At 39.8% G+C, this 18465-nt stretch overlaps 2 protein-coding genes across 2 annotated transcripts in view; one reads left to right on the forward strand and one right to left on the reverse strand.

Moving 5' to 3' along the window:
* LOC143300803 (atrial natriuretic peptide receptor 1-like) overlaps positions 1-18465 on the reverse strand; it is a 397103-nt gene that overhangs the window by 113662 nt on the left and 264976 nt on the right. The window lies entirely within an intron of this gene.
* On the forward strand, positions 3183-7742 carry LOC143300775 (uncharacterized). The gene is made up of 2 exons (XM_076614703.1): positions 3183-4059; positions 7549-7742. The coding sequence occupies exons 1-2, from the start codon at positions 3183-3185 to the stop codon at positions 7740-7742; spliced, it is 1071 nt and encodes a 356-aa protein (XP_076470818.1).

Genomic DNA, 18465 nt, shown 5'->3' on the forward strand with positions numbered 1-18465 from the left:
TGCGCGTGTGTGTGTGTTGAGTGAGTGATTTGTGACGATGATGAGGGTTTGCTGGTTCTTGGTATGACTGGCTATATCCACATTTCTACCCCCCCCCCCCCCCCCCCCCCCCCCCCCCCCGCCCCTCCTATTTATCTACCGTGTGTGAACGTCCACGCCTTTTTTTTTGTGTGAACACAACTCATTCCGCATCAAGGGTAAACAAATTATGGATATTGCCGTTACGAGAAAAAAAAAAAGGTTTACTTTATCATTTTTTTCCAATTTGATCTTGTACTTCTACAACAGCTATTCCCCGTCCCGCTCTTCTCCTCTCTCTCTCTCTTTCTCTCACAATCTATTCTTTCTGAGTGTGTATGTGTGTGTGTGTGTGTGCGCCTGCATGCGTGCGTGTGTGTGTGTGCATGTGTGTGTGTGTGTGTGTGTGAGTGAGTGTATGCATGTATGCACTTGCCTTATCCAAACCGTCCCAAACCGACACCAAAACATGTGTTCCAACATGAACGATCGCAAGCGAGAAACACGTCATCTGTCCACAGTGGCATCCCTGGAATTATTGACACAAAGATGAAGCACGGGATAGCCACGCCAGTCAAGGCAAAATAGTCCAGTGCTGATCAATCTGTACGTCAGCATCTCACCGTCTTCAGCTGTTCACACACACACACACACACACACGCGCGCGCGCACACACATATTCGTGAGCACCCCTCGCCCCCACAAACACACCCACCACACACGAACACCCACCACACACAGAGAAAGAAAGAATGAGAGACAGACAGACAGACAGACAGATAGATAGATAGATAGACAGATAGATAGATAGACTGATAGACTGGTAGAATCATCCACGCGCGCGTTCTGCTGTTGTGGCTGTGATCTGTTTTGTGTTCGGCTTTTTCCCGTGCGAAGGGAGACAACCGTGTGAAGTCGAGTCACCTCCCTTAGTGCTGAACACAATTGAGACTGAGACTGGGTTGACTGGGGAATCCACATTTGTTGGCCTTGCTAGCGCGCTGTCGGCTTGAAAGTGAGGTGGTGGAAGAGGGATCGCCCATGCACGCGGTCACATCCACACACTCACACAGGCACGAACATAATTATGTATAGGCTACAAGCATGCACACACACTTGCTCGCGCACGCGTTCGCAATTAAACACACACACAAACATATATATATATCTACACACAACCAGAGTCACATGCGCACACACAAACGCATGCATTTTTAACGTCACTGTGTGCGTGCGCGCGCGCGCGCGCGCGTGCGTGTATGTGTGTGTGTTTGTGTGTGTTGTCAGTTCATTGGAAGATAATTTGAAATAAAAAAATAAAAAAAACCCACAAAAAAACATGTATGATAATAATGATGTGCCGGTATATGCATATACATGCCTCTGTGTTCATGTGCAAAAGTGTGTGATTGTTTCGGATGTGTGTGTGTGTATGTTTGTGTGTGAGTGTGTGTGTTTGTGTGTGTGTGTGTGTGTGTGTGTGTGTGTGTGTGTGTGTGTGTGTGTGCGCGCGCGCACGCATGCAACATATCTGCGTGTGTGTATGTGTGAGACAGAGAGGATAGGAGATTGTGCAGAAGTCGGGATGCACAGGATTGAGACTACACACACACACACACACACACACACACACACACACACACACATTCTCTATCTCTCTCTCTCTGTCTCTCTCTCTCAAACTCACACACACATATACATATACATACATACATACATACACACACACACACACACAATTACACACACACAAACGCGCGCATGCACTCATACACACACAGACAGAGAACTGGGGTGAGATAGAGAAAGAAAGTGACAAAACAAGCGAACAATGAATAGTGCTGTGTGAAATAATTACCAAAGCTGCCTGCTGCTTAAGCCACTTACTGATTGAACAGATCAATTATTTTCTTGCCTGACTATCAATGGCCTGATTAAGAAAGGCCAAAGAAACAAGCAATAATGAACTGCTAAACATGACTGCATATAGAACTTTGAGTTTATTTCACGTTTATTCTTCTAGGTTATTTAAACACGTACACATTTGTGTTCACCAAACACACACACACACACACACACACATTTCAGCACCCGCGTGCAGACTCGTGGTTCTTTCCCAGTGGTTATTGTCATGCCTGCTATCTGTAGACAAAAACTGTCAAACACATGCAAAGAAAAACGTATTTGAAACTCAGTTGTATTCTGACGAAAAAAGTCAGCTGATACATTGTGTTTTCAAAAAAGTGGTATTTGGAAACTTTTCACTAATTTTCATAAGCCATACTCAATTTGGACTTAATTTTTTTAAATTTTTTTTTTATAAGTGCGTGTCCTGATTGCTTAATTACATTCATGCAGAATAATGCAATCCGTTTACAAACAACGCATTGTGGTACACTGCCATTATAGTGATAAACATTATTGTTTGGTGGCATAAAGAAAGGAGTTTATTTCTTTACCGCAGTGGAGCAGTTATCAGCTACTGAATAAGCAAACTAGTTAAAACATCTGTCTCGTGGGGTTGTATTCAAGGAAGATTTCCGTGACACTGAATATGGATGAAGCAGAACCCGGTTGGGCCAGTGTGTGCAATTCGGGCTGTGCTGCCTAAGAAGAGTGAGTCATCAGTGTGCAGTGCAGTTTGACTTTTCGTTGTCTGCATGTATGCTTGTTTCCTTTCCGAAGCTGATTTCTTTTAGGGACTTGATGCTGTGGTTTCTTTTTCGTGCGTAAAGTGGATGATCAACCTCAATTCACCTGCCTCATTCCACAGACTGGCAACCAAACTACCACCCAAGGTCTGGATAAAGCACACATTTAATAAAACTTTCCACAGGCAGAAAAAAGTGTCATTAAAGAAAACAAATCCACACCTGGGAACCTAATTTGTTTAAGTTACAATGCCAGCGTCAAGGCAGTCTCTGTTTTTAGACAATGATTCATTCAGTGAGGCGTCAAAGATATCTACAACATCTGTGGTGGACAACAGCAGTGAGACCTCTGTGCCTGAAGGATGTGTGACGACAGAGATCTTCGAGTTTATTCCCTGGGACAACGAGGACAATATTGTCTCAAAGGAAGTTGACAACATTTTAAATTTTCTCTTTAACGGAATATTTCTGCCGTTGTTGTTTATTGTCTCCTTCTCCACAAACATGATCAACATGGTGGTGTTCTATAAACACGGGCTGAAGGAACGAATCAACGCCTGTCTCTTCACCTTGTCTCTGGTGGACTTGATGTGTGTCAGTGTGGCTTTTGTTTACAGCAGTGATGTAACCTATATGTTTGTCATCGGGAAAGGGGGTGAATTAGGACTCTCAGCTCAGTTCTTGATGCGGAATTTTTTGACTGGCTTAGCCGGCATGATGAGCGCATCTCAGATGGTGTACTGTGTGATAACTTTGGAAAGGTGTCTGTGTATCACTCGGCCTCTGCTGGTGAAGAGTTTCATGTCGACAAGGACCACTGTTGTGGTGCTGTGGACAATGGTGTTATTCATTACAGGGTTTACATTGTTTATGGCTGGGATCCAGTACAGAGCGCTGTGTGTCTTTGATCCAACACATGACAGTGTCTCTTACATAAATTATCCAACACACTTCTATTTCCGCCACAAGTTGATTCTGGACAGTATTTACAGCTCACTGATGGGTTTGTTCATTCCGGCATTCTCCTTCATCTGTGTTACTGTTTGTACAGTTGTTACTGCCACTGAACTGAAGAAACTGACCCAGTGGAGGGAGTCTTCATCATCTGCTCCCACTGCCGTCACTTCACGAGACATAGCGATCACCCGCATTGTTATCGGCACTTCCGTGCTGTTCCTGGTTTGCATGGTGCCATCCATTCTGATGCGTTTTTCCTTTCTGTTGATTCCAGATCTAGCACTTGGGGGGCGTTACGACAATTTGGCCTGGGTCATTAGGCGATTTTATCAGTTATCTGTGGTCATTAACAGTACTTTTAACTTTTTTGTTTATTACAACTACGGAAGTAAATTTAGAGAAACAACGCACCAGTTGTTTTCTTACTGTTGTCGTAATGAAGCACGCGACAGATTTGTATGCAAAGTGTAGCATTACAAACACGTGCTGATGGTTGGCAGAATAGTGGTCAAGCTGTGAACATTATTTTTTACAAAGTGTGCCATAGCTTGCCGATTATTCTGCACTTCTGGGATGGTGTCATCCAGGCCAAGTGCCTGACAGACAGGGTATGAGGTGGTCACACAACTCTGGGCTTTGGAGCTATGCGCTACGAGTCGCGTGTCGTTACAACAGATAATGACTCACGGAATAGTGTGCATATTGAGTCTCCCACTGTCCAGCTCGGACACAGGAAATAGAACGCTGTCACCGATACGAGAGAAGGAAGCCTGGCATGACGTGATGCCATCAGTGGATTTCTACTTTCTCCTGTCCTTTGGCAGCCTCCTCCTTCCTCCTTCTCTAACGACAGTGACTTCATCCACGTCTACATCGTGACCAACTCAAATGGTGCTTAGCGTGGCGCATGATGTCTAAAGATGTCCGTTTTTTGTTTCTAAACTTTGAGTTAAGTTTCAATCTTGAAATATCGCACACTATTATAATACTTGCACAGTAGTCTGGAGTCTGGAGCAGATCTGACCAAAGAAACAGAAGTTATTAGATGATAAACATGTTTTTGACTCACTTGTGTAAACAAAGTGAGTCTATGTTTTAACCTGGTGTTCGGTTGTCTGTGTGTGTGTGTGTGTGTGTGTGTCTCCGTGGTAAACTTTAACATTGACATTTTCTCTGCAAATACTTTGTCAGCTGACACCAAATTAGGCATAAAAATAGGAACAATTCAGTTCTTTCCAGTCATCTTGTTTAAAACAATATTGCACCTCTGGGATGGGCACAAAAAAATAAAAAATTAAGCCTAATTATATGCAAACTGCATTTACTGTTATATTTATATTTTTTGTCTTCTCTAAACTTGGCACTTTGATCTGATATTCTGACCCAACAACAAGAGCAGACATTATAATCATTTTTTGTTCAAACAGGAACTTCTTTTGCTAAGCATGGAAGTTTTATTTATTTTGCAAACGTTTTGGTGCAGATAGTAAAGAAGGGAAATTACTCTGTAATTAATGCTAGGGGACTTAATTTGCTTTAAACTGATCTTTCTCATCTTAAACATTACATTTTGAAATTATACTCAATACATTAAAAGCTTGGATTTAAAAAAAAAAGTGCATCACAAGTGAGTCTTGAAGGCCTTGCCTTTCTTGTTGTACTAATGTTATTGGGACATCTGCCACTACTAACCCAATGCTCCATTTTTTTGGGTGTGATATGGAGTTAGAGAAACATGGCTGTAGAACACAATGAGCTATATTTTAAGTTTTTAGAAAATCATTCGCTATTTATTCCAGAAAGCTGAAATTGTGTTTTTTTTCCCATTCGTCATGTTTTGTCATTTGCATATTAACTGCACTAGCTATAGTTTTGTTATATGCCTTACTGTATTCAGCAGCATACATATTCCTACCAGTTTTCATTCAAATGTCCCCACTCAAACCCAATATATAGTGTTCCTAAACAAGGACGTGACTGTAAAAAATGTCATTTAGAGAAAACGGACGGTAAAGTTAACTGTGGCTGCATTTTATACCCATGTACATTAGTTAGAAACGATATCCAAGTAAAGTTTTTACTACCTGCACAATTGTATAGAATATGAGTGTGTTTTCCTGCAAGTTTGAGAGTGCTGAGCTTCAGAAAGCTTAAAAAAAGCACCAGGACTCTATGTGCATGTGTGTTTGTGTATGTGTGTGACAGTTTTTGTTCTGAAACAGAAAACGGTACTAGCTATGTCACACACACACATACATACACATTGCACTTACATCTGTCATACATGTCAGTACTGCTTTGCATGCTTTCGTGATTCAATGGAAGAAAAAGAAAAAAACAAAACAGAAAAAGGCAGTGGAAAAAGTCACCGACCATTTGTGGCATCACAGTGAGTTGACTTTATCACCAACTAAAAACATGGAAATCTCCACTTATCAGTACAGCCATCTTCAGGACCCATCCACTGTTCTAAAAATAAGAGACCAGTTGGTCCATCTCCCAGAGACATGAAGTAGAGTACCACACGACTGTTTCTTTACAATTGCTACACTTGAATACGCTGAACAGGGTACTGATCGTTTTTATGTCAACTATCACGCTCCCCTCTGTGCTCCACCCTTCTTAACTAAGTGCATTTTTTTTACCACCAGACAAAGTTTCGGGCTCAGATAGTCTTTTCGAACCGAGTTTTGTAGACGATGTGACTGTACGCTTTTGTCAGGTCGTGACGGTCTAGGCTGCGATTCATAAGCAATTTCCGACGATTCTACGTAAACTACAGCCTTCTTTCTGCTTTTTGATTTCTTTTTTTTATTCAGACTTATCCTCTGCTGATCACTTTGTAGACGGCATTTAGTAAAACTTCGGAAAACGAAACACATTAAGGTGGGAGTGATGCTTCCAGTTCACAGACCGGAAAAGTGGCGTTCTGGTGTGCTCGGGAAGTGATCACGCGCTCGCCATGCACCCAGCAGTTGACAATTGGCAATTGAAATTTCTCGTCTCATATTTCGACCTTGACCTCGATGTATGAGTTATGTATTGTGCCATTGGTTGGGACTGGGTAGAGGGTGACCACTTCTGAGGGCTTGTGCAAGTTCAAAACCTTCATTTGCATGAATAAATGACGAAAGAAAGTAGGTCATGTCTCAAACGTTCTAAGTGCAGTAACACTGGGGGGTTCGTTGCAGAGAAGCTGTTGTAACAATAGCTTAGACTTCGACAATTTTGAGTTTGAATTTCATCTTTTTGACATTTTTCACATGCACCCACATGCTTAATGATTTATTCCTCATAGAAAATGTACCAATTTTGAAAAAAATGAACTACATGAAAGTGTTCTACAGACATAAAAGTAGGGTATTCCACCAAGAACCCAAAACACATTTGGAAATATTTTTTCACTATTTTTGTATGACGTGCAAGAAAGCGATACAAGTTTCTGTGAAGTAGCAGACGATCGTAAACAAGAACGGAAGCAAGATCACGTAACTGACATCAGCGAAGGCGGGGTCAGTGACATAGAGATTCAGTCCATCCTTTCTCAAATCGAAAAACGTCTTGATAATCTCGGAAAACAGTTTGATGAACTGATTACAAAAGACAATTTTATGAAAATGAAATCAGAAGTAATAGACTTTACTGTTACCTTCATGGAAACAATGAGCAAGTTTGAAAGCAGACTTTTTGATCCAGAGTATCAAAGAGAGAAGGAAGAAAAGGAGATCCAACGCATGAAAACAAAAACGGAAAAACTTAACAGCTTTATAAAGCAGCAGGACAGTAAAATAAGAGAAACAGAAAGACCAGAATGGTCTCGAGCAATACTCGTGCAGAACACATCTAGGGGTTTTCAAAGTTCCCGAGAAAGAGAGGGAGACAACCGAGGACTGTGTAAAAAAGGTGTGCAGTGTGTTCACAGAGCGGGTGGGAGTGGAAGACAAGCAGGCTGACACTGAAGTCATGCACAGGACCGGCCGACGCAGCGGGGACAAGAACCGTCCGATCCTGGTAAGATTTTTTGACAGGAAAAAGCGAGACCAGGTGTTGTTCAACCGACACAGACTGATGGGGAAAGGAACCAGTGCTGGAGAAGATCTCAAGGCAGCAAACTAAAGACTGCTGAAGAGTGCCATGGAGCACAGTGCTACAATGTCTGCCTGGACTTCCGCTGGCAGAATCCTGGCCAAAGTGAAAAACGGGGTCATTATCAGACTAACCATACATACCGACCTGGACGAGACCTTCAACAATTTTGTGAATGGATTCTTTCTCTGCATGGATGGACTGTTTCACCGATATAGATGGATTTTCACTGTTGTGAACGGACTGTTTCACTGTTGTGGGTGGGTTTTCATGGAAGTGGTTGGACAGTTTCACTGATAATGATGAGGAAGGACTGTTTCACTGATGAGCATGGACTCTTTCTTTTTTCTGGATGGACAGATTCATTGATGTATATGGATCTACTAGTCCAGGGCAGATACAAAAATAGTCGAAATGTGTGTAACAAAACCGTTCTTTTCATGATAAAATAGAATAAATCTTACTGATCATAATGATATAAAGTTGCCCGCTGTAGGTGGGCGGCAACATAATTATATTTTTGTTTTTAATAATTATTTGTCACACTTCTGGCCATGAGAGAGTCGCAAGGCAAGAGCCAGCCATGGTCACGCAAGCGCGGTATAATGGGTCTCCAGAGGAAAGCGTTTAGCTCGGTACAGTACTTGTGACTGACTGCTGCCCGTGCTGATGCTGTCCTATAGCTCCGTTAGTAGGTCACTGCGGCAGATGACAGATCCCGTACAGAAAATAAGAGAACTCTTTGGGGTCAAAAGGAAACAAACAGTTTTAATTTCATCTATTATAATAATAAACTGGTAGAAAACGCAAATTTGCTTTTATGAATGTTTTACAGTTTCTTACCAGTCATGACATTTCATAAAGAATGAAATCGGTATTATTCAAAGGTGAATTTATGAAGGCAGCACGGGATCATTTTCTTCGTAAGAACAATTATGTTGACATTTTACACAATGCACAACTCGGAAATACTTCATGCTCTCCTTATTAACGTGTAGTTTATGAATATCTAAATACGTGTTAACTAGGTTTGTTTCAATGAACATTGTCGGAGCACTGTCCAGACAATTAATTCAGAAAGCATGGAAGGCAGATGATGGCAAAATCGACCAACATCATGTCTTGATGTAAAAAGAACGGTGTGAAATATATATTTTTCTTTGGAAATGAAGCAGTATTTGCAAATGTGACTCACGAACCCTGGCGCAGTGGACACATCAGTTTTGCGTGGGAAAGAAAATGCATCTGGCTGGAGTATGAAGGTGGCAAAATGAAATGCATCAGATAGTCATGAAGAACAAAGACTGCCTGGAAGATGAAAATGGGTCAGTCTCCAGAACTTGATTGGAAATGGGGGTCTTTCAGTCTGATTCAGTATAAACATGTGTTTACAATGATTATTCAAATGTTTCACATGTTATCAGGATTGCAATTAATTAGAGAAATGTCTGCAACAATTTTGTGAGAATATGGTTTGTTCTTGTCTTAAATGTGTTTCACTAATGTGGATAGTTTATTTCACTGATAGTAATGTGTAGGGACTGTTTCACTAATGTGGATAGACTATCTCACTGATGTGGATGGACTGTTTCACTGATGTTTTAATTATGTAACCAATTATAACCATGGTTGGAATGTGTTGCTCATGGACATAACAGGGGATCAAATCACCTCAGTGGGACAGGTTAACCATGTATGGTCAACATAATTAATAGATTATAACAAATAGTAAATAATTATGTGTAATGATATAGTAATGACTGTATCTTGACAGGTAAATATCATTAATTCTGTTGAAAATCAATCATGAGACTGGGAAATAAGTGATGGCCGACTTGTGATCATAAGAAGTGCCTATGCTATCAAAATTGAAGAAAAATGATAATAACATGACAGGTCGAGATTGATTGATTAAGGTTGTGGTGGATGGATGGGACTGTAAGAAAATGAAACAGAACAGAATGCTAATATGATACTGGAACTTCATGCCAGTGCAGTTCATTCCAGTGCAATTCCAGGTGTGTGATAGCCGTTCAATTGAGCGATTGAAATTTTACGAAAATCATGTAAATGATTTTTGTTTGTTTGTTTGTTTGTTCCACATATTATTCATGAATTCATCTGTGTACAAGCTATGGATTGTAATGCATTTTGAAATGTCTCACACATAAGCACCCGTATTTACGAGCATGCACGCGAGCGCCCGCGTGCGCACGTACGCTCACACACACACACACACACAGTACGTCAAAATTTTACAAATAAAACTGATACATCAGTGGCACTTAATCACCATATTGTTCTTTGATATGAATTCACATCCAAAGTTAGTTTATATCAGATACATCTACTTATGAAAGTTTCTATTTTTTTTAATACATATATTTGCAGAAAAGCATTTTTCACTACACATACTTTACTGTGACCCACTTATAGTAAAAGAAATTCCTTTTAACTTTCTTGCTTTCCAAATTATGGATCTGGAAGAGGTGTAATATATTAATATTAAAGCTCGTGTAATTGTTAATGGAAAGATGTCACAGACTTTCACTATAAACAGAGGGTTTCGTCAGGGTGACCCTATATCATCATATTTATTTATAATGTGTGCAGAAATATTAGCTTGTAAAATCAGAGAAGACAGAGAAATTAAAGGAATACAGATATCAGACACGGGATTTAAAATAAGTCAGTTTGCTGATGACACATCATTTACACTGGAAGGAGACAGAAAGTCTTATGAAAAATTGTTTGATGTATTAGGAGAGTTTGAGGAATTTTCAGAACTTAAGTTAAATGTTGAAAAAAACTGTTAATGTTTGGTTAGGTAAAAAGAAAAATTCAAATATAATATACTTAGAGAACCAACGTATGGAATGGAACCCCCCTAAATTTAAAATCCTTGGTATCTGGCTTTCAAATGATCTGTCTAATCTAACGGGAATGAACATGGCAGAGAAATTTGTCGAAGTAAAAACATTATTTAATATTTGGTCGAAAAGAATATCAACACCTCTGGGCAGGGTAGCTGTGCTCAAATCACTTATTCTGTCCAAACTGGTTTATCTATGGATATTTCTACCAAACCCACCTGACAGTGATCTAAAACAGCTACAAGACATGTGTTTTCAATTTGTATGGGACAAAATGAAACGAGTATTTGCAGTGCATGATGTAGAAAGGGGGGGGGGGAGGGGGGGGGGAACTGGAATACCTAACATACAGGCTTTTGTACAAGCACTGAAACTATCCTGGCTAAGCAAAAAGGTCACTGTATGTTTTAAATGGAAGAAAATACTACAGAATACACATCCTGAAATAGATAAGAATTAAAAAAAAATATTGCTCTAAAAGATTTCTAGACAAAGGTAGTAAGTTTTGGAGAGATGTATATGATGCTTATGATAAATTTTGTATTCAAATAGAATTGAATAAGAATGAAGAAATTGTAGCAGAACCTTTTTTTTACAATAACAAGTTGAGAATCAACATTAACAATTTTCATTGTAAAACATGGACAGATAAAGATATATTTTTTGTTAATGATGTTCTAAATGAAAGAGGACAATTCTTAAAATATGGAGAAGCCTCAAGGAAGTATGGAATAAAAGTAAACGTCTTGAACTTCATAAGCTGTACACAAGCAATTAAAGAATATGCAAGAAAAAGGAACACACAATTTGAAAATAGCAAGAAGAACAAAGATAGCAAGGCATTACAAATATTATGTGGAATAAGCAAAGGAATAAAACCATACTATGAATTACTATTGCAAAAGATAGAAATATTTGACATAAAAGTCTTTATGAAATGGGAAAATAAGCTAAATACACAAATTGATTGGGAGATTGTATTTAAAAAGATAAAGAAAATTAAGGAAATAAAGATTAAATGGTTTCAGATCAAAGTATGCCATAGAATCCTGGTGTAAAATAATATCCTAAAAGTAATGGGTGTGACTGATAATGACAACTGTAATTTTTGTGACACCGAAAAATATGAAGTACAGCATTATATGTGGTTTTGCCCAAACTGTTTGGCTTCAGTTTGAAAATAAACTTAAAGAAAACTGTGAAAACTGTGAAATATTGTCCCTCAATTTTGAACTTATTCTGTTTGGCACTGACGAAAAAACTGAAACAGATGATGTTTTTGATTTGATAGTTTTATGGGCAAAATTCTATATATATAAGTGTAGAATTAATAAGGTTAAACCAGGTTTACACGCATTCGTTGCAGAACTCAAATGCAAGTACTCAACAGAAAAACAAATACACCTAATGGAAAGGAATTATCAGGATTTCTCTATTAAATGGCTACCTTACTTAGATTTAGTGATGGAACATGGATTCTAATCTTTTATAAAGAGTCAGAGGTATTTCCACAGGTGTGGAAATAATATTATATTATTATTATATTGACACTGAAACATTATATTGACCAATCTTGTATTGACTGGTTTGTTGTGACTAGTATGTTCACTGTGATCCATGAGATTTCACTGTTAATGTGTGCTGTCAGCTGAGATTGGAAATGTCATGTTCTGGGATCTACGTCTGTTATTCCTTTTTCATTTGTTGTTGTTGTTGTTATTGTTGTCGTTTTTGTGTGTGTTTGTTGTTTGTTTGTTTTCTCTCTTCTTCACACATTCTTTCCTGCTTGTTTGTCAGTTACTTGTTAACTAAAAACACCCTTGCAAACTGTCACCATATTATACATGTGTGTGTATATGTATGTGTATATATATGCGTATATTATATATATATATATATATTACCTCTATCGCTAAAGGTGGTGTGAATTGCAATTCTGCTTTACTGGTGTGGAATCTCATGTGAAATTGTAATGCAGACGATGTTGAAAAGAAAATATAACCTTCTATGCAAGGGGAAAACCCCCAAAAAACCCATTCTTCAGGTGAAAAACAAAACAAAAAAGAAGCCCCCCAAAACAAACACACAAACAAAAACCAACAAAAACAAACAAACAAACAAAAAGAATCCCCCCAAAACAGAGTGTAATTCGGGGACCAAACATGTGTATGACAGGGTAACTATAATGCAGCAGACAGGGTACGTATAATGCAGCAGACAGGGTAAGTATAATTCAGTAGACAGGGGACGGTCCCTACATTACAAGCAAAAACATAGTAATTTGGGGTCATTTTGCAAATTAAGTAATATATGCTCTTTGCATCATAACTCACCCTCATATGAATCCTGGGCAAGTTTGGGACACTTTGAAAATAATGAGCAATACGGGGACGTTCTCATATTACACACACGTGTATTACTACATTATTATTACATTGCGTTACTTACATTACTACATTTTCCTCACATATACCCAATATTTACTATTTACACACACACACACACACACACACACACACACACACACACACACACCATTGTGCATGACGAGCTGAGAGACTAACGGAGATACGTTCCCACTCGATGAACGACAATTCACCAAAGATCAAACACACACACACACACACGCACATCAATCTTGATTTCATGAATACAAATGGAAAAAGAAACATGAACCATCATTTATTCATTTATTTCATAAACCATTCATTCTATTTACTATTTACTTACCTATTTATTCATTAATTTGTCTATACATCATCTTGCATTTGTTTAGCCTCGCTCCCCTGTTGGTTTTCAACACGAGTGTTCCGTCAGCTGGAGTGTTCTATGGCCTGTCCAGTATGGGTCATCAGTCAGCATAATGACTATTTGTTCTGACAAACAGAGGTAACATGATTATGATCCATGCAATCTAATTTACTCAAGCAGAGGAAGAAGTGGGTGGGTTGGGGTTGAGGGAGGCAGAAACACTGATGTCTCCTCTATTCCAGTGTCTATGAGGGAGGGGGCAGCATCTTTTGTGTGATAGGTCTCCAAGTGACATCATCTCACTACATGTCATCCCCCCCCTACCTCCTTCCCCCTCCCTTGTCCCCGTCCCCCTCCACCCCTCTGACCTCTTTCTCTCCACATCACATCTCCGCTCGTCCAATAAAAAAAAAGTGACAGTGACTGACTGACAATTCGGTCATGTATCTTAACGCACACTGTAACTTGAACAAACAAAATCGAAACAAAAGCAAAAGCAAAACAAAAACACTGTTCTACAACATTTAATGAAATGGGGTTTATCTGCGGACAAAAGGGAGAGAGAGAGAGCTAGAGGGGCATAGACAGAGAGAGAGAGAGGCATAGAATGAGAGAGAGAGACAGAGAAAAACTCAGGACGTCGATTTCTTGTCATCTCAATGACGAGGCGAAAACTCCACTTCATTAAATTTATCTTTTGACAGATCACAAGGCAGACACAAAGGACGGATCATCATTTTCTGTCCGTCTGTCTGTCTGTCTGTTCGTCCGATGCAGAGAACTGTTCATCAAGTCAAGGACGTGCACCCTTCACCCCCACCCCGACACACACACACACACACACAAACATACACCAAACACACACACACACTGGATAGCATCTGTACTCGTCTGCAGCAAAGTCGTTAAGGTCTACAATATCTATTACATACATGCATATGTAAATCATGTATGTACTGGAGATGCAATAAGAGAGGGAAATCGAAAACATGAAAAAAACGTACACGAAAAATTGTGTTTTGTGCGCGCGCATGTGCACGTGAAAGATCGGAAGAGAGGATAGACGGAAACGCACGACAGAAACACCAAATGAAATAAAATGAACAAAATAAAACAGCCAAACACAGAGAGACATAACTCAATGCATGAAAAACCCTGCAAAGAAACGAACGTGGGAATCGCAGCATACAAAAGCTGTAGAGTAATATCAATAGTAACAACAACAGCAAGAAGATGAAGAAGAAGGAGGAAGAGGAGGACGAAGAAGAAGAATGGAAAGGAGGAGGAAGAGGAAAACTGAGAGAGAGAGAGAGAGAGAGAGAGAGAGAGAGAGAGAGAGAGAGAGAGAATGTGTGTGTGTGTGTGTGTGTGTGTGTATGTGTTTGCGAGCGTGCATGCATGAGTGAGTGTGCGCGCGTGTCAGGGTGTGCGCAGGTACGTATGTTTATGCGTGCATACTTGTGCGTACTGTGGTACGCGTGCGTGCTTTTGTGTTTGCACGTACGATGATCGCGCAAGCACGAGCGTGCTAACAGTCTGATGATAAATATCGCCTTTCAACAACAAAAGCAAAACACATTAAATTTCAAAGGGGTTTTCTATCGAAGACCTCAGAAAATGCCTGCGCGTGCGTGCGTGCATGAGAGAGAGAGAGAGAGAGAGAGAGAGAGAGATCACACACGGCACCACCTCACATGGAAAATACTGTAATTCCACACAGTTAACTGGTGACTGCACACCTTTCCTCCTCACACAGGATCGTAACCCAGTCACCGCCGTTCACAAAAACGCGTCAAACCCTTAAGAAGACGTCACACAAATTGTGCGTCACATAAAAAAAATTGCAAAACATTACGTCACACACACACACACACGTTTCAAGTTTCAAGTTTTAATTATCTTTCACTCCTATTGGAGTATGGAGGATTACTGCAAAATAATCTTTTCATGCCCAGAACTGACATTTCCAAAATAATACACAACAATGTCACATTAAAGTTGAGAAAACACAAATGTCTTTTAATTCCAAAAGTATAGCTTCGCAACATTTGCAAATCTAATCATCTTACTTACAGCTAAAATGACTTTTTTGTTGTTGCCTCCTTTGAGTATATTACAAAAAATAAAAACCAATTTTGGAGACAAATATTTGTCAGAAACATAACTGTTTCGTAACTGATCATAACTGAGACATTCCATTATAAAATTAAATTCATCCCCAATCACAGACATGTTACAAACGTTACAAAGCCATAACTCTCATGGTACACACACACACACACACACACTGAGAGAGAGAGAGAGAGAGAGAGAGAGAGAGAGAGAGAGAGAGAGAGAGAGAGAGAGAAACCTCTCGCAACTCCACAAACCGCTCAACCGGTTGTTTTCGAACTGGAAAGAAACTGCATCGTACCAGTATTGAATGCAGAAACCTACTACACTGCACAAAACATTTTATTCTATCTATTCATTCATTTAAGATATGTAGACCCAGAACAGATATGCACTAACTCATTGTTCCATTTTCCCTTTGGAAACCAGAGTCACATGTGCACACACAAACGCATGCATTTGTAATGTCACTGTATGCGTGCGTGCGTGCGTGTGTGTGTGTGTGTGTGTGTGTGTGTGTGTGTGTTGTCAGGTCATTGGAAGATAATCTGAACTTAACAAAAACAAACAAACCATGTACGATAATAATGATGTGTATATGCATATACATGCCTCTGCGTTCGTGCGCAAAAGTGTGTGATTGTTTCGGATGTGTGTGTGTGTGTGTGTGTGTGTGTGTGTGTGCGAGTGTGTGTGTGTTTGTGTGTGCGTGTGTGTGTGTGGTGTGTGTGTGTGTGTATGTGTGTGTGTGAGAGAGAGAGAGAGACTGTTTGTGTGTGTGTATGTGTGTGTGTGCACGCAGCATATGTGCGTGTGTGTATGTGTGAGACAGAGAGGGTATGGGGAAGGAGATTGTGCAGAAGTCGGGATACACAGGATTGAGACTACACACACACATACACACGTATATTATATATATATGTGTGTGTTTGTATGTGTGTGTGTGTGTGTAATTGTGTGTGTGTCTGTATGTGTGTGTGTGTATATATATATATATATATATACACACACACACATACAGACACACACACAATTACACACACACACACACATGCAAACACACACACAATTACACACACACAAACGCACGCATGCACTCATACACACACAGACAGAGAATTGGGGTGAGATAGAGAAAGAAAGTGTCAAAACAAGCGAAGAATGAATAGTGCTGTGTGAATAAATGCTGTGCAAGAAAGAAGTGAAATAATTACCAAAGCTACCTGCTGCTTAAGCCATTTAATGATTGAACAGGTCAATTATTTTCTTGCCTGACTATCAATGGCCTGATTAAGAAAGGCAAAAGAAACAAGCAATAATGAACTGCTAAACATGACTGCATATTGAACTTTGAGTTTATTTCACGTTTATTCTTCTAGGTTATTTAAACACGTACACATCTGTGTTCAACACACACACACACACACACATTTCAGCACCCGCGTGCAGACTCGTGGTTCTTACCCAGTGGTTATTGTCATGCCTGCTATCTGTAGACAAAAACTGTCAAACACATGCAAAGAAAAACGTATTTGAAACTCAGTTGTCGTCTTCTGACGAAAAAAGTCAGCTGATACACTGTGTTTTCCAAAAAGTGATATTTGGAAACTTTTCACTACTGTTCATAAGCCATACTCAATTTGGACTTAAAAAAAATTATAAGTGCGTGTCCTGATTGCTTAATTACATTCATGCAGAATAGTGCAATCGGTTTACAAACACAGATAATGTACTTACATTTTTTTGGTATAAATGTATAAGCATCTCAATGTAACGCATTATGGTATACTGCCGTTATAGTTTGATAAACATTATTGTTTGGTGCCATAAAGAAAGGTGTTTATTTCTTTACCGCAGTGGAGCAGTTATCAGCTACTGAATAAGCACATTAGTTAAAACATCTGTCTCGTGGGGTTGTATTCAAGGAAGATTTCCGTGACACTGAATATGGATGAAGCAGAACCCGGTTGGGCCAGTGTGTGCAATTCAGATAATCGAGGATCTGGATAAAGCACATTTTTAAAGAAACTTCCCACAGGCAGAAAAAAAGAGTCATTAAAGAAGAAAAAAACACACCTGGGAACCGAATTTGTTCAAGTTGGGAACCGAATTTGTTTCAGTTACAATGCCAGCATCAAGGCAGTCTCTCTTTTTAGACAATGATTCATTCAGTGAGGCGTCAAAGATATCTACAACATCTGTGGTGGACAACAGCAGTGAGACCTCTGTTCCTGAAGGATGTGTGACGACAGAGATCTTCGAGTTTATTCCCTGGGACAACGAGGACAATCTGGTCTCAAAGGAAGTCGACAACATTTTAAATTTTCTCTTTAACGGAATATTTCTGCCGTTGTTGTTTATTGTCTCCTTCTCCACAAACATGATCAACATGGTGGTGTTCTATAAACACGGGCTGAAGGAACGAATCAACGCCTGTCTCTTCACCTTGTCTCTGATAGACTTGATGTGTGTCAGCGTGGCTTTTGCTTACAGCAGTGATGTAACGTATATGTTTGTCATCGGGAAAGGGGGTGAATTAGGACTCTCTGCTCAGTTCTTGATGCGGAATTTTTTGATAGGTTTATTCGGCATGTTGAGCGCATCTCAGATGGTGTACTGTGTGATAGCTCTGGAAAGGTGTCTGTGTGTCACTCGGCCTCTGCTGGTGAAAAGTTTTATGTCGACAAGGACCACTGTTGTGGTGCTGTGGACAATGGTGTTATTTATTACAGGGTTTACATTCTTCATGGGTGTGGTCCAGTACCGAGCGCTGTGTGTCTTTGATCCAAAACATGACAGTGTCTCTTACATAAATTATCCAACACACTTCTATTTCCGCCACAAGTTGATTCTGGACAGTATTAACAGCTCACTGATGGGTTTGTTCATTCCGGCATTCTCCTTCATCTGTGTTACTGTTTGTACAGTTGTTACTGCCACTGAACTGAAGAAACTGACCCAGTGGAGGGAGTCTTCATCATCTGCTCCCACTGCCGTCACTTCACGAGACATAGCGA

This window comes from Babylonia areolata, chromosome 26 (genome assembly GCF_041734735.1).
Source record: "Babylonia areolata isolate BAREFJ2019XMU chromosome 26, ASM4173473v1, whole genome shotgun sequence".
NCBI lineage: Eukaryota > Metazoa > Mollusca > Gastropoda > Neogastropoda > Buccinidae > Babylonia > Babylonia areolata.

What these genes read in the sequence shown, in the direction of transcription:
- LOC143300775 (XM_076614703.1), top strand. Translation starts at nt 3,183, where the DNA reads ATGGTGGTGTTCTATAAACACGGGCTGAAGGAACGAATCAACGCCTGT. An exon ending in GTTGTTTTCTTACTGTTGTC is followed by an intron (nt 4,060 to 7,548) that starts GTAATGAAGCAC and finishes GTGTGTTCACAG; the next exon opens with AGCGGGTGGGAGTGGAAGAC.